Source organism: Tachyglossus aculeatus, chromosome 26 (assembly GCF_015852505.1).
Source record: "Tachyglossus aculeatus isolate mTacAcu1 chromosome 26, mTacAcu1.pri, whole genome shotgun sequence".
Taxonomy (NCBI): domain Eukaryota; kingdom Metazoa; phylum Chordata; class Mammalia; order Monotremata; family Tachyglossidae; genus Tachyglossus; species Tachyglossus aculeatus.
This window is the reverse complement of record NC_052091.1, coordinates 8,031,191-8,056,784: the sequence shown is the minus strand read 5'-3', so window position 1 is coordinate 8,056,784 and position 25,594 is coordinate 8,031,191. Positions and strand designations below refer to the sequence as shown.

At 47.7% G+C, this 25,594-nt stretch overlaps 1 protein-coding gene across 2 annotated transcripts in view; it reads left to right on the top strand.

Moving 5' to 3' along the window:
* The window catches only part of MEGF11 (multiple EGF like domains 11), a 154,608-nt gene that overhangs the window by 41,394 nt on the left and 87,620 nt on the right, over positions 1 to 25,594 (top strand). For both annotated transcript variants that reach the window (XM_038767088.1, XM_038767087.1), the window contains exon 4: positions 4,381 to 4,473. In XM_038767088.1, coding sequence (XP_038623016.1) covers positions 4,381 to 4,473 — 93 coding nt within the window. The remainder of the gene's footprint in view (positions 1 to 4,380; positions 4,474 to 25,594) is intronic.

Below are 25,594 nucleotides of genomic sequence, written 5' to 3'. Positions count from 1 at the left end.
GTTAGTGTGATATGTTTTGTTGTCTGTCACCCCCTTCTAGACTGTGAACCCGCTGCTGGGTAGGGACCGTCTCTATATGTTGCCAACTTGGACTTCCCAAGCGCTTAGTACAGTGGTCTGCACACAGTAAGCGCTCAATAAATACGATTGAATGAATGAATGAATGCTATGCACACAGTAAGCATTCAGTAAATCAATTGAATGAATGAATGAGTTATCCCCACGTCAGAGAACTGAGTTTAACGGAGCAGCGTCAAGTTATCTCTTCTTGACCTTTCTATGTAAGTAATTTTTGTCGTTCCATTACCTAGCGAGATCGTTTGCAAATGGCCAGGCTAAATATATGACTAAAATTTCCTTTGGGGCCGCTGGATTGCCTTGGGTGGAATGCTAATAGAAAGAAAAGTGAATCTGAAGCTGCTAAAGATAGGAGCAGAACAAAAGCTCCATCCTTGCTGCCATGAACGTTGAAAGCCCTGGTTTCAGTCAATCGATTGTATTTATTGAGAGATGAAGCCCAGCTCTTCCCGGGCCCGGCCCCAAGTTCCCCGCTCGATTCCAGCGCTCTGGATTTGCCCCGCGTCTCTGTGTGGCAGAGATCTCATTGTGTTAGGGAAGCAGCGCGGCTTAGTGGATAGAGCACAGGCCTGGGAGTGAGAAGGACCCGAGTTCTAATCCTGGCCTTGCCACTTGTCTGCTGTGTGATGTTGGGCAAGACCCTTCACTTCTCTGGGCCTCCGTTCCCCCATCTGTAAAATGGGGATTAAGACTGTGAGCCCCATGTGGGACAGGAACTGTGTGCAACCAGATTAGCTTGTATCTACCCCTGTGCCTGACACATAATAGGCTCTTAACAACCACGTCCTCCCCCTGGCCTGGAATGCCCGCCCTCCACACATCCGCCAAGCTAGCTCTTTTCCTCCCTTCAAAACCCTACTGAGAGCTCACCTCCTCCAGGAGGCCTTCCCAGACTGAGCCCAGGAGCCACTGGAGAAATCAATCGATCAGTTGCATTTTATTGAGCGCTTTCTGTTTGTAGAGCCCTGTACTAAGAGGTCGGGAGAGCACAATATAATAATATAACAGGCACATTCCCTGTCCACAACGAGCTGACAGTCTAGATGGGGATATGGGAAAACCGTTTTAAGAGCCAGCATGCGGGAGAAATAAATAGGTGAGGGAAGAGGGCTACGTCTTCCCCAGCTGAATACTATGCTTGTTTCTCTCTATACCGTAGGACTTTATGAGGACAAATAAGATGAATAATATAAGAGCACCTCGCCTAGACAAAATGCACTCTTCGAATCCAAGATAGACATAAAGATGTTTCGTTGTCGGGAAGCAGTTTTTTCTTTATATCTTCTTGCCTCTCCATTTAGAATGTAGGGAAAAACACCTCCATGCTCTTTAGAACTCCTCAAGTACTTAGAATGGTGCCAAGAATTTCACATAGAAATTAAAATATGGATACATCTGCCTCCCGGCCGATTCATGTAAAGTTCTCTCTACAGAGGAATACTTTCTGCTCGTTCCTGGGAATGTCAAGTGTTGCCGTGAGGGGATGGAATTGGGAAGTAAGTGTAGAATGCATGTGGAATAAAGAACCCCTCTAAAGCCTTACTAAAAATCAAATTTCCTCCAAAAGGCCTTCCCTGACTAAGCCCACAATTCCCCTTTTCCGTCTCTCTTTTGTGTTGCCTATACACTTGAATTTGTCCCCTTTAAGCGCTTGACATGCACCACTCCCTTAGCCCCACAGCACTTAGGTTCATTTCAGTTATTTATTTATTCCTATCAAGTCTGGACTGTAAGTTTCTGGTGGGCAGGGAACCTGTCTATGTTGCCAACTTGTACTTCCTAAGCACTTAGTACAGTGCTCTGCACAGAGTAAGCGCTCAATAAATACGATTGAATGAATGAATGAATGAATGTCTACCAACTCTGTTGTATTTTCCTATCCTAAGCACTTAAGCCTAGTGGCTACAGCCCAGGCCTGAGAGTCAGAAGGACCTGGGTTCTAATCCCGGCTAATCCTGGCTCTGCCACTCGTCACTTCACTTCTCTTTGCCTCAGTTACCTCATCTGTACAATGGGGTTTAAGAGTTCGAGCCACCTGTGGGTCAGGAATTGGGTCCAACCCCATTTGCTTCTGTCCACCCCAGCGCACTTAGTAGACCACCTGGAACATAGTAAGGGCTTAACCAATACCACAATCGATAAAATAAAAATAAATGAATAATACAGGTCTCTCCCTGCAGTAAACTTGCAATAAATACCATTAATCATTTGATCTTTGTCTTTGAGAAGGGAGAGATTCCATCCACGGGAGAAAGGAATCATTTCTCCTTCTCTCCCTTCCATTCCTTCCCCTTTCTGGTGCTCTGGGATTCACCAGAACTCACCGTTTTCCTTCCCAAGTTAAGGCGGTGGCATTTGACTTCCCGATCAGAAATAGCAAAGCATTCTGTAATTACAATTTTCCTCATGGATGTCTTTCTTAATTAGTCCTATAATTAGCTGTTGCTGTTTGCCGCTTTTCGTACACTTGGTGGATTTTGCTGACATCTTGGCAGGGGCTGTGTTTGTTCTATTGTCCTCTCCCAAGTGCTTAATACAGCGCTCTGCATGCAGTAAGTGCTCCATAAATAGGATAGATTGGGGGTGATATTTGGGTGTTTGTATGTTGGGGGCTGGGAGGAAACACCTAGCCAGATGTTGACCTGAAATACCACTGGAGAAAGACTTGTAGGAAGGTAGGACAGGAGGCAGGGTGGTCTAGTGGAAAGAGCTCAGAACTGGGAGTCAGGAGACCTGTGTTCTAATCCTGCCCTTGCCCCCGGTCTGCGGAGTCGCCTCGGGCAAGCCGCTTGACCTCTCTGGGCCTCAGTTTCCTCGTCTCTAAAAATAAGGCTGCGATGTCTGCTCTCCTTCTCTCTTAGATGGTGAGCCCCTTGTAGGACGGGGGCCATGTCTGATCTACCCCAGTGCTTAGCAGAGTGCTTGGCACCTGGTAAGCATATGATAAATGTCCTAATAATGAGGTGGAACCCAATTTTGCCTACTGATGGGAAGCCGGGGAGAGTAATTGTCTGTTGGATATGAGGAGGGAGGGCATTCCGGCCCAGAGACAGGACATGGGCAAGAGGTTATTCTTCTTCTTCTTCTTCTTCTTCTTATTATTATTATTATCATTATTTCTAGTAGTAGTAGTATCTGGATGCCCACACTCTCTCCCACTAGAAGCCACAGCCATTTCCCAAGCTTATTCAAAGCAGAACATAGCACTGCTTATAGTCTCCTCTCCCAAGGGAAGCAGCTTGGCTTAGTGGATCGAGCCCAGGCCTGGGAATCAGAAGGACCTGGGTTCGAATCCTGACTCTGCCCTTTGTCTGCTCTGTGACCTTGGGGAAGTCACCTCACTTCTCGGTGCTTCAGTTACCTCATCTACAAAATGGGGATTAGAACTGTGAGCCCCATGTGGGACAGGGACTGTGTCCAACCTTACAACCTTGTATCTACCCCAGTGCTTAGTACAGTGCCTGACACATAGGAAGAGTTTAACAAATACCATTTTTTTAAAAAGGGCTTCATCCAGTGCTCTTCCCTGACTAAACCTTTTTCTTTCTCTCCCACTCTCTTCTAACGTGATCACCTTGTATCCCCCCAGCACTTAGAACAGTGTTTTGCACATAGTAAGCACAAGAGAAGCAGCGTGGCTCAGTGAAAAGAGTACGGGCTTTGGAGTCCGAGGTCATGGGTTCGAATCCCGACTCCGCCACCTGCCTGCTGTGTGATCTGGGGCAAGTCACTTAACTTCTCTGGGCCTCAGTTACCTCATCTGTTAAATGGGGATTAAGACTGTGAGCCCCACGTGGGACAACCTGATCACCCTGTATCCCCCCCCCAGCGCTTAGAACAGTGCTTTGCACATAGTAAGCACTTAACAAATGCCAATTATTATTATGAAATGCCATTATTATTATGCGTCACCCTGACTTGCTCCCTTCATTAATCCTCCCTCCCAGCCCCACACCACTCCCGTATGTATCCGTAATTCATTTATTTCTATTTACGCCTGTCTCCCCCACTAGACCGTGGGCAGGGAGCGTGTCTGTTTATTGTTATATCGCACTCTCCCAAGCACTTAGTACAGTGCTTTGCACGCAGAAAGCACTCAATAAATACGGCCGACTAAATCCGATCCGTTAAGCTTGTTGTGGTCAGGGAATGTGTATTTATTGTTCTGTTGTACTCTCCCAAGTGCTTCGTCCAGTGCTCTGCACTCGGTAAGTGCTCAATAGGTCCGATTGACTGACGGCTCGCTGTCACTATGTTCGGTGTCGGTTTTGTCTCACTGGTGGTTTTGATCTCGTCCCCCAGCGCTGTGCAGTGAGGAGTGCAAGCACGGGAGGTGCGTCTCCCCGGACACCTGCCACTGCGAGCCCGGCTGGGGTGGGAGCGACTGCTCGAGCGGTGAGTCGGCCGGGATGGCCTCTCTCCCAGGCCGTAGCGTGACCGCGCTCGTCCGGGCTCATGGTCGCCCGCGGGACAGTGGGCTTCGGAACTGGGCCTCTCCTGTCTGGGGTCTGTGCGCCCAACGGGCACCGCTTTCCCCGAGGTGTGACTGTACTAGACGAACGGGACCAGGGATGGGTGGGAGGACCATCTCCTTTGTTAGGCCATGGAGTCTGACCAAGGGACATCATGTATTCATCCACCGCACGTCTGCTGGGTCACCTGGGGCAAACCACTTCGCTTCGATGCGGCCTAGTAGATAGAACACGAGTCTGAGAGTCAGAAAGACCTGGATTCTCATCCCGGCTCTGCCACTTACTTGTTGTGGGGACCTTGGGCCAATCAATCAATCAATCAATCAATCGTACTTATTGAGCGCTTACTATGTGCAGAGCACTGTACTAAGCGCTTGGGAAGTACAGATTGGCAACACATAGAGACAGTCCCTACCCACCAGTGGGCTCACAGTCTAAAAGGGGGAGACAGAGAACAGAACCAAACATACCAACAAAATAAAATAAGTAGGATAGAAATGTACAAGTAAAATAAATAAATAAATAAATAAATAGAGTAATATCACTTCACTCCTCCGGGCTGGTACTTAAGCGCTTAGTACAGTGCTCTGCACACAGTAAGCGCTCAATAAATACGATTGATGATGATGGTATTGGTATTTGTTAAGCGCTTACTGTGTGCAAAGCACTGCTCCAAGCGTTGGGGGGAATACAAGGAGAGGAGGTTGTCCCACGTGGGGCTCACAGTCTTAATCAATCAATCAATCAATCAATCGTATTTATTGAGCGCTTACTATGTGCAGAGCACTGTACTAAGCGCTTGGGAAGTACAGATTGGCAACACATAGAGACAGTCCCTACGCACCAGTGGGCTCACAGTCTAAAAGGGGGAGACAGAGAACAGAACCAAACATACCAACAAAATAAAATAAATAGGATAGAAATGTACAAGTAAAATAAATAAATAAATAAATAGATATTTATTTATTTATAATCCCCATTTTACAGATGAGGGAACTGAGGCACGGAGAAGTGAAGTGACCTGCCCCAGGTCACACAGCAGACGTGTGGGGGAGGCGGTTACCTCGTCTGGCAAAGTGGGGATTGAGGCTGTGAACCCTGTGTGGGACAGGGACTTTGTCCAACCTGATTGCCATGTACCTACCCCAGCGCTTGGTACCGTGCTCGGCACTTAGAAAGCGCTTAACAAATATCATTTAAAAAAACAAACAAAAAAACTTCTTTAGGCCTCAGTTCCCTCATCTGTAAAATGGGGATTAAGACAGTGAGCCCCATATAAAACAAGGACTGTGTCCGACTTGTTTAGCTCGGATTTACTCCAGGTCTTGGTAATAATAATAATAATAATGGTAGTATTTGTTAAGCGCTTACTCTGTGTCAGACACTGTACTAAGTGCCTGGCACAAAGTAAGCATTTAACCGATACCACACAAATACCAAAAAAAAAAATTAGAAAGATTTCCCGGCTGCGTTTCAGGCTTTCTCAGTCTCCTCTCTGGGCAGTGCTGGCAATCAGGTGGACGTCTGGCCAGTCAGGAGGCCCACTGAGGCCTCCAGCAAAGGTTTTCAGGCTCCCTGGGCTGGCCTCCATGCCTCAGTTCCCTCATCTGTAAAATGGGGATTAAAACCGTGAGCCCCCCCCGGGACAACCTATTCACCTTCTAACCTCCCCAGCGCTTGGAACCGTGCTCGGCACTTAGAAAGCGCTTAACAAATATCATTTAAAAAAAAAAAAACAAAAAAACTTCTTTAGGCCTCAGTTCCCTCATCTGTAAAATGGGGATTAAGACAGTGAGCCCCATATAAAACAAGGACTGTGTCCGACTTGTTTAGCTCGGATTTACTCGAGGTCTTGGTAATAATAATAATAATAATGGTAGTATTTGTTAAGCGCTTACTCTGTGTCAGACACTGTACTAAGTGCCTGGCACAAAGTAAGCATTTAACCAGTACCACACAAATACAAAAAAAAAAAAATTTAAAAAGATTTCCCGGCTGCGTTTCAGGCTTTCTCAGTCTCCTCTCTGGGCAGTGCTGGCAATCAGGTGGACGTCTGGCCAGTCAGGAGGCCCACTGAGGCCTCCAGCAAAGGTTTTCAGGCTCCCTGGGCTGGCCTCCGTGCCTCAGTTCCCTCATCTGTAAAATGGGGATTAAAACTGTGAGCCCCCCCGGGACAACCTATTCACCTTCTAACCTCCCCAGCGCTTGGTACCGTGCTTGGCACTTAGAAAGCGCTTAACAAATATCATTTAAAAAAAAAACAAAACTTCTTCAGGCCTCAGTTCCCTCGTCTGTAAAATGGGGATTAAGACCGTGAGCCCCATATAAGACAAGGACTGTGTCCGACTTGTTTAGCTCGGATTTACTTCAGGTCTTGGTAATAATAATAATAATAATAATGGTAGTATTTGTTAAGCGCTTACTCTGTGTCAGACACTGTACTAAGTGCCTGGCACAAAGTAAGCATTTAACCAGTACCACACAAATACAAAAAAAAAAAAAAATTAAAAAGATTTCCCGGCTGCGTTTCAGGCTTTTTCAGTCTCCTCTCTGGGCAGTGCTGGCAATCAGGTGGACGTCTGGCCAGTCAGGAGGCCCACTGAGGCCTCCAGCAAAGGTTTTCAGGCTCCCTGGGCTGGTCTCTGTGCCTCAGTTCCCTCATCTGCAAAATGGGGATTAAAACTGTGAGCCCCCCCGGGACAACCTATTCACCTTCTAACCTCCCCAGCGCTTGGTACCGTGCTTGGCACTTAGAAAGCGCTTAACAAATATCATTTAAAAAAAAAACAAAACTTCTTCAGGCCTCAGTTCCCTCGTCTGTAAAATGGGGATTAAGACCGTGAGCCCCATATAAGACAAGGACTGTGTCCGACTTGTTTAGCTCGGATTTACTTCAGGTCTTGGTAATAATAATAATAATAATAATGGTAGTATTTGTTAAGCGCTTACTCTGTGTCAGACACTGTACTAAGTGCCTGGCACAAAGTAAGCATTTAACCAGTACCACACAAATACAAAAAAAAAAAAAATTAAAAAGATTTCCCGGCTGCGTTTCAGGCTTTTTCAGTCTCCTCTCTGGGCAGTGCTGGCAATCAGGTGGACGTCTGGCCAGTCAGGAGGCCCACTGAGGCCTCCAGCAAAGGTTTTCAGGCTCCCTGGGCTGGTCTCTGTGCCTCAGTTCCCTCATCTGCAAAATGGGGATTAAAACTGTGAGCCCCCCCGGGAACAACCTATTCACCTTGTAACCTCCCCAGTGCTTAGAACAGTGCTCTGCACCCAGTAAGCGCTTAACAAATACCCTTATGATGATGATAGGGACCAGGAGCCAGAGTCAGTCCTGCTAACCATTCAGCAAGTTAGACATTACCAGTGTCAGTAAGAAGTGGGTGGATTCTGAGAGATTTTTGCAACCTGCCATTAAGCTTGCCTTCAGTAGGCCTTGCCTCTATCCACTCTAAGAAAAGAAGAAAGCATTTCTGGAGCTTTAATAATAATAATAATAATAATAATAATAACAATAGCTATTATCATTGTAGTTAAGTGCTCACTAGTCTGCCAGGCACCGTTCTAAGCGCCGGGGTAGATACGAGGTTGTCAGTTTGAATTCAGTCCCTGTCTTGCATGAGGCTCACAGTCAATCAATCAATCAATCAATCAATCAATCGTATTTATTGAGCGCTTACGGTGTGCAGAGAACTGGACTAAGCGCTTGGGAAGTCCAAGTTGGCAACATATAGAGACAGTCCCTACCCAACAGTGGGCTCACAGTCTAAAAGGGGGAGACAGAGAACAAAACCAAACGTACTAACAAAATGAAATAAATAGAATAGATATGTACAAGTAAAATAAATAAATAGAGTAATAAATATGTACAAACATATATACATATATACAGGTGCTGTGGGGAAGGGAGTAGGTAAGATGGGGGGGATGGAGAGGGGAACGAGGGGGAGAGGAAGGAAGGGGTCGAAGTAGCAAGGAATGGAACTGAACCCCCACTTAACAGATGAGGAAACTGAGGCCCAGAGAAGCGAAGTGACTCGCCCATGGTCAAACAGCAGACAAGCGACGGAGCCGGAATTAGAACCCAGGTCCTCTGACTCTCAGGCCCGTGCTATCCACTGCACCTGTATATATGTATGTATGTTTGTACATATTTGTTACTCTATTTATTTTACTTGTACATATCTATTCTATTTATTTTATTTTGTTAGTATGTTTGGTTTTGTTCTCTGTCTCCCCCTTTTAGACTGTGAGCCCCCTGTTGGGTAGGGACTGTCTCTAGATGTTGCCGACTTGTACTTCCCAAGCGCTTAGTACAGTGCTCTGCACACAGTAAGCGCTCAATAAATACGATTGACGATGACGATATCTTGTTTATCGGTGACTGTCGGGACCCTTTGGACACGTTAATGTTGAATTGTGGGATGAGAAATAAAGGCACCTGAAGGGTCTGGCCAAACTCCTGGGGAAATGGCATGGAAACCAGCCCCGCCATTCTGGGTTTCCTCCGGGTGGCCCTGGGCCCCGGATGGGATTCGGTTGGGAGTTGGAAATGGGAGAGGCAGGAGGAAAAACCTACTTTCATCCTTTGGTGTGGAGGGAGATTTCAGCTGTTGAGTTCCAAGAGCTGGCAGGGAGGTTTCAAGCTGTTGAAGCCTGTGAGGAAAAGCCGGGGTGGGGGTGCGAGATGTATGTGTGTGTGTGTAAAAACCAGGCAGAGAGGTTCAAATGGTCTATGAGTGCACACAGAACCTTCCATTTCCTTCCACTCAATAATAGTATTTATTGAGCATTTATTATAATAATGATGGCATTTGTTAAGTGCTTACTATGTGTGAAACACTGTTCTAAGCGCTGAGGGGGATTCGAGGTGATCAGGTTGTCCCACATGGGGCTCACTTAATCCCCACTTTCCAGATGAGGTAACTGAGGCTCAGAGAAGTTAAGTGACTTGCCCAAGGTCACACAGCAGACAGGTGGTGGAGCCGGGATTGGAACCCATGTCCTCTGAGTCCCAAGTCCGTGCTGTTTCCACTGAGCCACGCTGCTTCTCATGATGTGCAGAGCATTGTATTAAGCGCTTGGGAGAGTACGGAGCAACAGTTAGCATTCACATCCCCCTCCCGCAACGAGCTTACGGCCTAGAGACGAGTTCACAGTCTTTCCAGCATCCCCAGTGAACCTTGGGCAAGTCACCTTACTTCTCTGCGCCTCAGTGACTTCATCCGGAAAATGGGGATTAAATCCTCCTCCCTCCGACTTGGACTGTTAGCCCTACACAGAACAGGAACTGAGTCCAACTTGATGCTCGGAACAGTGTTTTAGACTGTGAGCCCACTGTTGGGTAGGGACTGTCTCTATATGTTGCCAACTTGTACTTCCCAAGCAGTTAGTACAGTGCTCTGCACACAGTAAGCGCTCAATAAATATGATTGATGGTGATGATGATGAGTGTTTGACATATAATAAGCACTTAACAAATACAATAAAAGAAACCCCTGGGTGAGCGTGAGTAATGAGGGAGAAGGGTTGTCAAATAAGATTTGTCCGCATCCTGAGTACTTTGAGACCTGATCTAAAATTTCTTCCAGAGGCCCAGAAAGGGCAGGGTCCGGGCTTGCCTTTCTTGGTCTGTCTTTTTTTGTTTGTTTGCTTGTTTGTTTGTTTTGTGGTATTTATTAAGCGCTTACTATATGCCAGGCACTGTTCTAAGCATTAGGGCAGGTACAGGTCTGTAATACATGAAGGTGGAGAGAGAGCTCCAGGCTTGAGGAAGGCCCTGGGCAAGTGGTCACCAGTGAGACAGACAAAATTGAGCTATAGAGAGTAGATTGTCGTTAGAGTGGAGAGTGTGTATGTTGGGCTGTATAGGGAGCCTGTTTTTTTAATGGTATAGTATTTGTTAACCTAATGAAGCAGCGTGGCTTAGTGGAAAGAGCCCGGGCTTTGGAGTCAGAGGTCATGGGTTCAAGTCCCGGCTCTGCCGCTTGCCATCTGTGTGACCTCTCTCTCTCTCTCTTTTTTTTAATGGCATTTATTAAGCGCTTACCATGTGCAAAGCACTGTTCTAAGCGCTGGGGCGGTTACAAGGTGATCAGGTTGTCCCACGGGGGGCTCACAGCCTTTATCCCCATTTTCCAGATGAGGTAACTGAGGCCCAGAGAAGTTAAGTGACTTGCCTAAAGTCACACAAGTAAGTGGCGGAGCCGGGATTCGGACCCATGACCTCTGACTCCAAAGCCCGGGCTCTTTCCATTGAGCTACACTGTCTCTCCCCTTTTAGACCGTGAGCCCACTGTTGGGTAGGGACTGTCTCTATATGTTGCCAACTTGTACTTCCCAAGCACTTAGTACAGTGCTCTGCACACAGTAAGTGCTCAATAAATACGATTGATTGATTGATTGATTCTCAGTTACCTCATCTGTAAAATGGGGATTAAGACTGTGAGCCCCCCGTGGGACAAACTGATCACCTTGTAACCTCCCCAGAGCTTAGAACAGTGCTCTGCACATAGTAAGCGCTTAATAAATGCCATCATTATTATTATTATGCAGGGTAATCAGGTCCCACATGGGGCTCACATACTTAATCCCTATTTTACAGATGAGAAGTGAAGTGACTTGCCCAAGGTCAGACAGCAGGCAAGTAGCGGAGCTGAGATTAGAACCCAGATCCTTCTGACTCCCAGGCATGTGCTCTAGCCACTAGGTCACAGTGCTTCTCCAGTGTGGGAAGAATACAGAGATGCAATCAATCAATCAATCAATCAATCAATCAATCAATCAATCGTATTTATTGAGCGCTTACTGTGTGCAGAGCACTGTACTAAGTGCTTGGGAATCACAAGTTGACAACATATAGAGACAGTCCCTACCCAACAGTGGGCTCACAGTCTAAAAGGGGGAGACAGAGAACAAAACCAAACATACTAACAAAATAAAATAAATAGAATAGACATGTACAAGTAAAATAAATAAATAAGTAGAGTAATAAATATGTACAGACATATATACAGGATCAACACAGATCATTTAGAGGTGTCAAAATAACAAATTTGGGGAGACCTCAAGTGACGGCGTGTGAGGTCACAAAATCTCTCTTCTGGGTGATCATGAAGAGTAAAGGATGAGGTGTCAGTTTACTGGTCACACACCCTGAAGAAAGCCCATGGAGTGACTCTTATTAAACAGCACTCGTCTTGCAAATGAAGATAAAAAGAAAAAAAAAAGTTTTCCTCTATTGAATCTCTAGCTTTTTAAAGTAATTAGGAATATTAAAGCACTGACAATGATTGAGATAGAACCATTATTCATAACTTTTATTTCCACACCGGGCAGTGATCCAGTCTATTTCATTTACGAGCTTTCAGCTGTAAAAAGGGGGAACGTGAGCCAATTCCTAAATTAAACATGCCCTGTTAACTTTTATAAACGATATACCCAAGGCTTCACATGGAAATGTTTCGGCTTAGTCGCCCCCGGGGCAACATTCACATTCGGGGCGACGGATTCACTTCATTCCATGTTCCTCTGGGAATCCGTTTTGCGGCCTAAGCCGTAGAGGAGGGAACTCTTTCATTCATTCGTTCATTGAGTTGTATTTATTGAGCACTTTCTGTGCGGAGCACTGTCCTAAGCGCTTGGGAGAACGTACAACAATATAACAGACACATTCCCTGCCCACAGCGAGCTTACGGTCTAGAGGGGGAGACAGACATGTGAACAGAAATAAGTAAATCCCACATGGACATAAAGAGAGTTTACGTGAGACAGAGAGAGTTTTGTGTGCCAGCTCGGAAGCCACTCGAAGAAGGGGGAGCCATGAGAGCGGGTTCTGGGTTCAACTGGGCCCTGCTCCTCATTCATTCATTCAGTCGTATTTATTGAGCGCTTACTGCGTGCAGAGCACTGGGAAGTACAAGTCGGCAACATATAGAGACGGTCCCTACCCAACAGCGGGCTCACAGTCTAGAAGGGGGAGACAGACAACGAAACAAAACATGTAGACAGGTGTCAAAATCGTCAGAACAAATAGAATTAAAGCAATATGCACATCATTGACAAAATAAATAGAATAGTAAATATTTACAAGTAAAATAAATAGAGTAATAAATCTGTACAAATATATATACAAGTGCTGTGGGGAGGGGAAGGGAGTAGGGCAGGGGGGATGTGGAGGAGGAGAGGAAAAAAGGGGGCTCAGTCTGGGAAGGCCTCCCAGAGGAGGTGAGCTCTCGGGTTTTGAAGGGAGGAAGAGAGCTAGCTTGGTGGATGTGTGGAGGGAGGGCATTCCGGGCCAGGGGGAGGACGTGGGCCGGGGGTCGATGGCGGGACGGGCGAGAACGAGGTACAGTGAGGAGGTGAGCAGTGGCAGAGGAGCAGAGGGTGCGGGCTGCGCTGGAGAGGGAGAGAAGGGAGGTGAGGTAGGAGGGGGCGAGGGGATGAAGAGCCTTGAAGCCCAGGGTGAGGAGCTTTTGCTTGATTCGTAGGTTGACAGGCAACCACTGGAGATTTTTGAGGGTGATTTTTGAGGGAGATTTTTCGAGGGTGAACTCTGGCGGACAGAAAGGGTGGGCAGTCGTGAGTGTCCTGAGGCCCCAAGCCCACTGGCCATTTAGTCCGGTGGTTAGCGGGAACTGGGGCATGTTGGGAGAACAGGTTTGGGGGGAGCGGAGTGGGTGACGCTGATGATAGCCTCTTCCCAAGAGGACTGGGTGGCTCTCCTGAGGGGGAGCAGGGAGACCCCCCAAACTCTGGGCTCTATGTGGACTTGGGGGAGGGGGAGAAGAAGAGTGGAAAGGGGGAGTTGAACCCTTCTGTCTGCTCAGTATAGTACTCTGCGTACAGTCAGCGCTCAATAAATGCCATCAATAGATTGATTGTATTGCCTTCTCCCAAGAGCTTAGTCTGGTGCTCTGCACACAGTAAGCACTCAATAAATACCATTGTAGTGTCCTCTCCCAAGCACTTAGTCCAGTGTTCTGCACCAGTAAGCACTCAATAAATACTTTTGATTGATGGATTGAGAAGAGCTGAAGCATAAGCTTGGTGGCAAGGCCAGCACGGAGGATGTAATGGACACAGCTGGGCTGTAGGAGAGTGGCCTCTCCTTTTCATCATCTTCATCATCAATTGTATTTATTGAGCGCTTATTATGTGCAGAGCACTGTACTAAGCGCTTGGGAAGTACAAATTGGCAACATATAGAGACAGTCCCTACCCAACAGTGGGCTCACAGTCTAAAAGGGGGAGACAGAGAACAAAACCAAACATACTAACAAAATAAAATAAATAAAATAGATATGTACAAGCAAAATAAATAAATAAATAAATAAATAAATAAATAGAGTAATAAATCTGTACAAACATATATACATATATACAGGTGCTGTGGGGAAGGGAAGGAGGTAAGATGGGGGGATGGAGAGGGGAACAAGGGGGAGAGGAAGGAAGGGGCTCAGTCTGGGAAGGCTTCCTGGAGGAGGTGACGGGCATTGCGTGTTGGGAGAGGCAAGGTTCTGGGACTCCCTTTTCTTCTTTCTTCTCCCCTCCTTCTCCCCCCAAACTCCACCCCCATGTATCCCCTGTCCACCAGCAGAGATGCCCAGAGAGGGTGATTCAAGAGCGATTAAAGGTTACAGTTGGAAAGGGGAAATGAAGAGCTTTGGCCACAGCCTGGTCTTTTTTATTATTATTAGCCAGTCAGTCAGTTGCATTTATTGAGCACTTACAATGTGCAGAGCACTGGACTAAGCGCTTGGGAGAGTGCGATAGAACAATAAACAGACACATTCTCTGCCCACAATGAGCTTACAGTCTGGGAGTGGCGGGGGGCAGACATTAGTATAAATAAATTAAAGATATGTTCATAGTACTATGGGGTTAGGAAGGGCATAACTAAAGGAAGCAAGTCAGGGAAATGCAGAAGGGAGTGGGAGAAGAGATTATTATTATTATCATTACTATATTTGTTAAGCCTTTACTATCTGTCAAGAAATGTTCTAAACACTGGGGTGGATACAAATTAATCAAGTACCGTACAGTCACTTTATTCATTCATTCATTCATTCAATCGTATTTATTGAGCGCTTACTGTGTGCAGAGCACTGGACTAAGCGCTTGGGAAGTACAAGTTGGCAACATAAAGAGACGGTCCCTACCCAACAGCGGGCTCACAGTCTCGAAACCACCCCGGTGCTCACAGTCTAAGTGGGAGGGAAAACAGGCATTGAAGCCCCATTTTACAGGTGAGGAAACCGAGGCCCAGAGAATGAAAGTGATTTGCCCAAGGTCACCCAGCAGGCAGTTGGCAGAGCTGGGATTAGAACCCAGGTGTTGTGACTCCCAGAGCCAGCCTCTTTCCTCTGGCCCTGCTGCAGAGTAAGAGAAATAATAATAATTGTGGTATTTGTTAAGCACTCACTATGGGCCAAGCACTGTACTAAACACTGGGGTAGTTGCAAGATAATCAGGCCAGACACAGTCCCTGTCCCATACGGGGCTCACGGTCCGAGTAGGAGAAGAGTGGGATTAAATCCCCATTTTACAGATCAGGAAACCGAATCACAGAGAAATGAACAGTCTTCTAGACTGTGAGCCCACTGTTGGGTAGGGACTGTCTCTATATGCTGCCAACTTGGACTTCCCAAGCGCTTAGTACAGTGCTGTGCACACAGTAAGCGCTCAATAAATACGATTGATTGATTGATTGATTTGCCCAAGGTCACACAGCGGACACACAGCGGCCCTCTCAGGCCCGACGTCTTTCCACTAAACCACGCAGCTTCTCCAAGGGAAAAGAGAAGGGAAAGAAGTGCGAATGAGAATGGAAACCGTTAGACACGGGCTCACTTCACCAGATTCAGGACTTGCCTCGTGCCCGAGACGGGGGAAAATTTCCAATTGAGATGGACGCATACGGAGAAGCTTCAGATTTCTAAAAGGCACGCTGGTAACGGGCAGCTCTGACAAAGCCCAAGCTGCTATTGGTTCTAGGAGGGTGCGTGCACGCGTTTAATTATAAAAGTGCGCAGGGTTGTTGTTTGCTGGAGTGTGGTGATTGCAAATCGCACATATAGCACTGTCAGCGAAAGATTAACAGATGTAGAGAAGAACGTGGGCTTGAAATTAGTTTTACTTTAATAATTGGCAGTGGGGCAAGGGCTCGGCTAGGTGGGAATTTGATTTCTCCGTCTGCTGCCGAAGGAAATCGCTGAGGTCCGCGGGTGGATTTTTCCGTTCCGTATTCCCATTAGGTTTCGGCTTCCCACTTGAGTGGGAACCCCCGAGCCCGGGCTAATGGAGATTCCGTTCAAACAAAATGACAGGCTCCCGAGGCAGCACCGCTGAGTTTTCGGAGAGGAAATAAGCCACGTTTTGACTCTCCTGCTGAAAGTACCGGATTGCTTTGTCATTCAAGGGAGTTCGCTTAATGAAAATAGATTAGCAGAGAGGTTGGAATTGGCAAATTAGCAGAGAAGCAGCATGGCCTATAGGCAAGAGCACGGGCTTGGGGAATCAAAGGAAGTGGGTTCTAATCCCGGCTCCTCCACTTTGCTGCTACATAGTGACCTTGAGCGAGTCGTGTAATTTCTCTCTGCCTCAGTTACCTTATCTGTAAAATGGGGATGAAGACTGTGAGCCCCACATAGGACAGGGACCGTGTCCAACCTGATCACCTTGTATCTACCCCAATAATAATAATAATAATAATGAGAGCATTTATTAAGCACTTACTATGTGCAAAGCACCGTTCTAAGCGCTGGGGAGGTTACAAGATGATCAGGTTGTCCCACGGGTTGTCACAGTCTTAATCCCCATTTTTTACAGATGAGGGACGTGAGGCACAGGGAAGTGAAGTGACTTGCCCAAAGTCACCCAGCTCACAAGTGGCAGGGCCGGGATTTGAACCCATGACCTCTGACTCCAAAGCCCGTGCTCTTTCCAGTGAGCCACGCTGCTTCTCAGCGTTCTTCCCAATGTTCCAAACAGCGCTTGGCCCCCAGTAAACACTTACCAACACCATAATTATTATTATTTTTAGGTTTGCCTTCTGCGTTCGATCTCGAGTCCAAAAGCCTGTTGATGTCTCTCCGCAGAGAGGCGGGGGTGTGGAGTCTGCAGGCCCGCGTGGTTTATTTTTGTCCACCAAGGGCCGGGTGCTAATTTGCCGGCAAACTTGAGGGTGCCCATTTCCCTGCTCTTCATTTATGAGGCGAACTTTGCCTCCTGCCAGATTGTGACACCTTAAGGAGAAAGAATCATACAGGCGATTCAGACTTACTGCCCAATGGCACCCTGAGTTCCGAGTTCTTCCTTTCCCACAGCCTGCGCCAAACTCAGTGTCAGCAAAGAGCCTCAGTGTGGCCTGATGGACAGAGCCCGGGTTCTAATCCAGCCTCCGTCCCTTGTCGCCTGTGTGACCTTGGGGAAGTCACTTCCCTTTTCAGTGCCTCCGTTCTCTCATCTGCCGAATGGGGATTTAAGACGGTGAGCCCCCATGTGAGACAGGGACTGCGTCCAACCTGATCAACTTGTATCTACTACAGTGCCTGGCACATCGTAAGAGCTTAACAAATACATCGTGGGCCGGGAAATGTGTCTGTTTATATTGTACTCTCCCAAGCTCTTAGTACAGTGCTGTGCACGCAGTAAGCGCTCAGGAAATACGATCAGATGAAATACTATTTTTTTAAAAAAGGCCGAAATGAGCAAGCATTTGGAGAGGGGAACGGAGAGAGTGTGAGCGTCTCCTTCGACGATGGCAAAAATGCAGATCGGCTCTGCCTTTGAAGTTTCCAAAGGCCAGGAGAGCCCATTAATGGCAGGTCCAAAACCTGCATTTGATGTACATCTGTCGAGCCTTAAGTGGCTTCCGGCAGCGACCGAGTCTGAAAATGAAACGCGACCTCGGATTTCTCTTCAATCGCTCTTCCCCGCTCGCCTCCCAGACTGACTGTTCACCTCATCCTCAGATGTCTGTGCCGGCTTGAGGCTCTCCGCAGAAGCAAATGTCTTCATTTACCAGCCCGCTCTGATCCTGGGAAACTGCATCAACCGATCAGTCATCGGTGCTGAGCACTTACTGGGAGCAGAGCACTGGACTAAGTGCTTGGGAGAGGACGAAACAACAGAATCAGCGGTTGTGTTCCCTGCCCACCGGGAGTTTACAGTCTAGAAGGGGGGACGGACATTAAAATAGATTATGGATATGTGTATAAGTACTGTGGGGGGGAATAGCAAATGCTTACAGTGCATAGGCAGCATAAAAGGGAGAAAAACAAGGGAAATGGGGGCTTAATGGAGAAAGGGTCTTGGAGGAGTTTATTTTTGTCTGTCTCACCCACTGAATAGTAATCATCGTCATCATAAATTGCATTTGGATCTATACCCTTTGGTCACTTGGTATTTATCCCACCCTCGGCCCTAGAGTACTTACGTACATATCTGCAATTTATTTATTTATCTAATTGCTTGTCTCCCCCTCTAGACTGTAAGCTCACTGTGGGCATGGGCTGGGTCTACTAACTCATGTCTTGTAATAATAATAGTAATGATGCTGATGCTTAAGTGCTATGTGCCAGACACTACACTAAGCGCTGGGGTGGATGCAAGCAAATCGGGTTGGATCATCATCAATCGTATTTATTGAGCGCTTACTATGTGCAGAGCACTGTACTAAGCGCTTGGGAAGTACAAATTGGCAACACAATGAGCGGGTGAATGAACCACAAAAGCCAAGTGCTAAGCAGCAGCCCAAGGCCTGGATTTTCCATCAGGGGTCCCAACGCAGGGAGAAGCAGGGACCAAGCTAGGAACAGAGAGACCGAGAGAGGGAAAGAATGAAAAGCTGAAAGGAAAGGAAAAAGGGCAGGGAAAAATACACCCTCAAACAAAAAAAGTCCAGCAACTTTCACTATTACATCAATATACAAATTTATACAGGCTTCTTTTTATGCCATCAAGAGCTGTAGCTACGATTTTACGTCCCGATGGGGATTTCAAAAATAAATAAAGTATTGTTAGGTTTGTCCCACGTGGGGCTCAAAGTCTCAATCCCCATTTTCCAGGTGAGGTAACTGAGACCCAGAGAAGTGAAGTGACTTGCCCAAGGTCACACAGCAGACAAGTGGCAGAGCCGGGTGTAGAACCCAGTTCCTCCTGGCTCCCAGGCCCGGGCTCAATCCACTAGTCCTCACTCCCATCAGGCTGATACGGATGTGAGCCCACTGTTGGGTAGGGACTGTCTCTATATGTTGCCAACTTGTACTTCCCAAGCGCTTAGTACAGTGCTCTGCACACAGTAAGCGCTCAATAAATACGATTGATGATGATTTACTGAGCAGCTGTTGAGTGCGGAGCACTGGACCGCAGAGGGAAAACATGCGTCCCCTGCCCTGTAGGATTAGACAATCCAGGCCTAGGACGGTAGTTCCCAAACTCCCCCACGGATTCCCATGACCCTCAAGCCCTCATTCCCCTTATGCCAAATTAACTTCCTTAAATCCGGAATTCAAGGAGTTTCCTGACCATACTGCAACAGACCCTGAAGGTCGGAAGGAACGTAAGAAGCAGTGTGGGCTAGTGGATAGAGCACCGGACTGAGAGTCAGAGAACCTGGGTTCTAATCCCGGCTCCGCCGTGTGGCCTTGGGCAAGTCACTTCACTTCTCTGGGCCTCAGTTCCTTCATCTGGAAATTGGGGCTTAAGACTGTGTGCCCTATGTGGGAGACAGGGACTGTGTCCAACCTGATTAGTACAGTGCCTGGCATTCATTCATTCAATCGTATTTATTGAGCACTTACTGTGTGCAGAGTACTGTACTAAGCGCTTGGGAAGTACAAGTTGGCAACACATAGAAAGCATTTAGCAAATACCATTAAAATTTTTTAAAAAAGGACCTGCGTTCTAATCCTTGCTCTGCCACTTGTCTGGAGCAATTAATTATTTAATTAATTAATGATGGCATTTATTAAGCGTTTACTATGTGCAAAGCACTGTTCTAAGCACTGGGGTAGATACAAGGTAATCAAGTTGTCCCACGTGGGGCTCACGGACTTAATCCCCATTTTCCAGATGAGGGAACTGAGGCCCAGAGAAGTTAAGTGACTTGCCCAAAGCCACACAGCTGACGAGTGGCGGAGCTGGGATTTGAACCCATGACCTCTGACGCCAAAGCCCGAGCTCTTTCCACTGAGCCACGCTGCTTCTCAGTTGACTTTACTTCTCTGGGCCTCAGTTCCCTCCTCTGTAAAATGGGGATGAAGACTGTGAGCCCTATGTGGGACAGGGACTGCGTCCAACCTGATTACCTTGTATCTATCTACCCCAGCACTTAATACAGTACCCAGCACATAGAAAGCGCTTAACAGATAACATTTTAAAAAAAAGGATTTATTTCAGGTGCTAATGAGGGATAAAAGCGTTCATTTCCCAGCGTGGTCTGTGCTGATTTTAAGGAAAGTGGAAAGTGTTTCTGGGCTTTAGGGTTGGGTGACCTCAGATGCCATTCCCTGCCAATCAGTCAATCAATCCGTAGTATCTATTGAACACCTAGTCCGTGCAGAGCACATTACTAAGAGCTTGAGAGAGTTCAATAAAATTAGTAGATATGGCTCCGGTCCACAAGGTGCTTGCAGTCAAACGTGGGGAGGTGGACGCTATTGATTGTAAGCTCCTCGTGGGCAGGGAAGTCTGTTATACCGTACCTCCCCAAATGCTTAGTACAGTGCTCCGCACGTAGTAATATTTTACTTGTACATATCCCTTTTATACTGTGAGCCCACTGTTGGGTAGGGACTGTCTCTATGTGTTGCCAATTTGTATTTCCCAAGCGCTTAGTACAGTGCTCTGCACATAGTAAGCACTCAATAAATACGATTGATGATGATGATGATAGTAAGCGCTCAATAGATATTGATTGATTGACTGAAAGAAATTACAGATAGGAGGAGGTGAAAGAGTATAAAGATGGGTACATAAGTGTTACAGGGGGTGAGCCCCACGTGGTGACCGTGTCCGACCTGATTAGCTTGTATGTACCGCAGCGCTTAGTACAGTGTCGTATACAAAGTAGGCACTTAACAAGACTGTGAACTTGTTGTGGGCAGGGAATGCGTCTATTGTTTTATTGTACTCTCCCAAGCACTGCTTTGCACACAGTAAGTGCTCAATAAATACGACTGAATGAAATATCATTAAAAAAAGGTGGGGGTTGTGGGTACTTGCGTGGGGAGGTAGAAATCAGGAATTGCCTCCTGGTGAAGATGTGATTTTAGTAGGGTTTGAAGCGGGGGAGAACGGTGTTCGATGTGAACGGGGAGAGAGTTCCAGGCCCGAGGGAGGGTGCGATTAAGGGTTTGATGGCGAGAAAGATGAGAACGAGGGACTGTACTGGGAGGAGGCTGGCATTAGGTGAGTGGGTTTGTCAGGGAGCGGGAGAGGAGCCAGGATAGGTAGTGGGGGGAGCTGATTGAGAGTCTGCCCTGTCGTCTGCCATGGTCTACCCTGCCTGCTCTGCCCTTCCTGCCCTGCCCTGCCTTGTCGTCTGTCCTTCTGTGCCCTGCCCTGTCTGTCCTGTCCTGCTGTACCGTGCCCAGCCCCACCTACCTTGCCCTGTCCACTCCTCCTCATCATCAATGGTATTTATTGAGCGCTTACTGTGTGCAGAGCACTGTACTAAGCGCTTGGGAAGTACAATTTGGCAACATCTAGAGACAGTCCCTACCCGACAGCGGGCTCACAGTCTAAAAGACAGTCCTGCCTCCGGCCCTGCCCTGCTCTGCCCACGTTCAGTCCGCCCTGCCCTGCCCTTCCTAGCCCTGCCTGTCCTGCCCAGTCACCCTACCTGCCGCCCGGAAAGGTGTTGCCCAGGGCCGAGCCAAGGCGGCGAGTGCCGCAGGCCGCAGTGAACTCCTACACAGTCCGAAATTTGCCAAGGAGAGACCGGGACCCCGGCTCCCCATCGGCCCAGCCCAGCATGGAGTCCTCTGGCCGGCGGGGACTCCTGGTTCCCTCTCAGACTGGCTGGCACAGAGCAGTGAGGGCACAGGACCTGGGGCAGAGCCCTTGCCAGTTGGGGCAGGCCGGGGGACAGCGGGAATCGGGGCCTGTCCTTGAGGGAGAATGAACTGAGTCGGGAGGGGTCGCCCACGCATGTGTGTGCGTTTGTGTGTAGTATTTATTTATTTTACTTGTACCTATCTATTCTATTTATTTTATTTTGTTAGTATGTTTGGTTGTGTTCTCTGTCTCCCCCTTTTAGACTGTGAGCCCACTGTTGGGTAGGGACTGTCTCTATCTGTTGCCAATTTGTACTTCCCAAGCGCTTAGTACAGTGCTCTGCACATAGTAAGCGCTCAATAAATACGATTGATGATGATGATGATGATGATGATGATGTGTCTGCCTCTATGTGGGTATGTTTCAGTTATATTGTTGTGTTGTACTCTCCCAAGCGCTGTAGTACAGTGCTCTTCACTCAGTGAGCACTCAGTTAATATGACAGACCGACTGACTGACTGGGTAAGAATATGTTTGTGTGTGTGTATGGTTTTTGTTTGTTTTTTTTTTGGCGTTTGTTAAGCGCTTACTATGTACAAAGCACTGTTCTAAGCGCTGGGGAGGATACAGGGTGATCAGGTTGTCCCATGTGGGGCTCACAGTCTTCATCCCCATTTTACAGATGAGGGAACTGAGGCCCAGAGAAGTGAAGTGACTTGCCCCAGATCACACAGCAGACATGTGGTGGAGTCAGGATTCGAACCCATGACCTCTGACTCCAAAGCCCGGGCTCTTCCCACTGAGCCACGCTGCTTCTTTGTGAGAGAGAGAGAGAGAAGGTGGGGGGGTAGTGGAGGAGGTACACACATGTATTCACGTGCGCATGCCTGTCCGTGTTCTTTATTCTGGGTCACTGGAACTGGCAAATTGATTTTGTCCCCTCCGGCTGCGAATGTTTCCTCATCTGTAAAATGGGGATGAACCAGTTGGCGTCCCTGCCTCCTGGACCGTGGGTCAGTCCGGCTGAGGGGACACCGCGGAGGTCTCCGGGGCCCTTTCCGCCAGCGGCGGCTGCCTTCGACAGTCAGGGGTGAAGAGCTGGGTCTTGCCAAATGCGAAAGAGGAAAAATTCAATAGGGGAGGAAAAAAAAAATCTTACATTGCGGTTTCTAAGCAGGTATTCCGGTCAATGCCGGAGAGACTCCGCAGCTGATTAAAAACCCTCAGTGGTGACAGAGGTGGAACCTTGTAGCCTCTCCCTGCAAGGGGAAGATGTGGCGGGGGGCCGCGGGAGGCAAAGAGGTCCCTCTGTTCTCCTCCCCTCCCATCCTCTCGCTTCTTTTCCACTCTGAGAATAATAATAATAATAATAATGATGGCATTTGTCAAGCGCTTACTATGTGCAAAGCACTGTTCTAAGCGCTGGGGGGATGTAACATGATTAGGTTGTCCCACGTGGGGCTCACAGTCAATCCCCTTTTACAGATGAGGTGGGCTCACAGTCAATCCCCTTTTACAGATGAGGTGACTGAGGCTCAGAGAAGTTAAGTGACTTGCCCGAGGTCACACAGCAGACATGTGGCGGAGCCGGGATTCGAACCCATGACCTCTGACTCCAAAGCCCGGGCTCTTTCCACTGAGCCACGCTGCGTGTGGCCTAATAGCAGGAGCCCGGGCCTGGGAATCAGAAGGACCTGGCTTCTAATTTCGCCTCCACCACTTGTCTGTTGTGAGACCTTGGGCAAGTCACCTCACTTCCCTGTGCCTCAGTTCCCTCACCTGCAAAGTGAGGATTAAGACCGTGAACGCCATGTGGGACACAGACTGTGTCCAACCAGATTAGCTTGTACCTACCCCAGCGCTTAGTAATAATAATAATAATAACAATGGCATTTATTAAGCTGTTACTATGTACAAAGCACCGTTCTAAGCGCTGGGGAGGTTACAAGGTGATCAGGTTGTCCCGGGGGGTTCACAGTTTTAATCCCCATTTTACAGATGAGGTAACTGAGGCCCAAAGAAGTGAAGTGACTTGCCCAAAGTCACACAGCTGACAATTGGCAGAGCCGGGATTTGAACCCTTGAACTCTGACACCAAAGTCCATGCTCTTTCCACTGAGCCACGCTGCTTCTTTGGGCCTCAGTTACCTCATCTGTAACATCATCATCAATCATATTTATTGAGCGCTTACTGTGTGCAGAGCACTGTACTAAGCACTTGGGAAGTAACATGGGGATTGAGACTGCGAGCCCCTCATGGGACAGGGACTGTGGGCACCCTGATTTGCTTGTCTCTACCCCAGCGCTTAGTACAGTGCCTGGCGCATAGTAAGCACTTAACAAACACCATTATTATTATTATTATCGTTATTAGTGAGCGTTTTATGAAGACCATCGATCATCATCATCATCAATCGCATTTATTGAGCGCTTACTGTGTGCAGAGCACTGTACTAAGCGCTTGGGAAGTACATTGATGCATTGAGGCGGACACCGTTGCCCCAGCACTTGTGCCGCCTGCAGCCTATTTGTAATTGGGTTGGTCGGGCTGGGGTTTTCTTAGTGAACATTGTGGCATTCAGCGCAGGTCATTGTCCCTCCTGGGGAAAAGCGTTAGACTGTGTCAGCCGTCTGTGTCACTAAGCCCCAGTGCTCAGTATATAGCCCTTGGCCCGTAGAGAGCATGAACAAATACCATTTCTGCCTGTGCTTCCCCAGGCGCTTTAGACTGTGAACCCACCGTTGGGTAGGGACTGTCTCTATATGTTGCCAATTTGTACTTCCCAAGCGCTTAGTACAGTGCTCTGCACACAGTAAGCGCTCAATAAATACGATTGATGGTGATGATGATGATGACAGCACCCAGGGGGCACTCAGCAAATGCTGCTCTTTCCCGCCCGGAATCCCCGTTTCCCAGACCGTCGGAACGGTACGTGGCTCTTCCGTGGCTTTTAGAAGCAGCGTGGCTCGGTGGAAAGCACGTGGGCTTTGGAGGAGTCAGAGGTCATGGGTTCAAATCCCGGCTCCGCCACTTGTCAGCTGTGTGACTTTGGGCAAGTCACTTCACTTCTCTGGTCCTCAGTTACCTCATCTGTAACTGCTCTCTTCCTCCCTTCAAGGCCCTACTGAGAGCTCACCTCCTCCAGGAGGGCTTCCCAGACTGACCCCCTTCCTTCCTCTCCCGCTCGTTCCCCTCTCCATCCCCCCATCCTACCTCCTTCCCTTCCCCACTGCACCTGGATATATGTATATATGTTTGTACATATTTATTACTCTGTTTATTTATTTTGCTTGAACATATCTATTCTATTTATTTTATTTTGTTAGTATGTTTGGTTTTGTTCTCTGTCTCCCCCTTTTAGACTGTGAGCCCACTGTTGGGTAGGGATTGTCTCTATACATTGCCAACTTGTACTTCCCAAGTGCTTAGTACAGTGCTCTGCACACAGTAAGCGCTCAATAAATACGATTGATTGATTGATTGATTGATTGATAAAATGGAGATTAAGACTGTGAGCCCCACGTGGGACAACCTGTTCACCTGGTAACCTCCCCAGCGCTTAGAACGACGCTTTGCACATAGTAAGCGCTTAATAAATGCCATCATTATTATTATTATTATTTTCCCAATGGTTTGTGAGCGCAGGTGGAGACCATTAAGGGCCTTTTCGTCTTTCTTTCTGGCTCCCGATCCCAGCCTCCCCGGGACAAGCGCTTCTCCAAAATAACCCAGTGTCTTCATTTGCTTGGGATCGTTAAAATCAAATTAGCAAAATTAGTAAATTCTTGGGGGTGGAAACTTTTGCCAAGATGCAATATAAATCAGATGTCGGGGAAAGCCGGCCGTCCTGAGGGATGTCGGGGGTGGGAGAATGCTCGTATCCAGCAAGGAGGTCGGGGAGGAGGAGATTCAGAGTCTCTCAACCTGACCATTGCAGGGGGGATTTAAGCTAGATTCAAGAACTTTCCTGTCACAAAGGCCGGAAGACACTGGTACAGCATCTTGAGGGAAGTATTCATTCGTTCAATCGTATTTATCG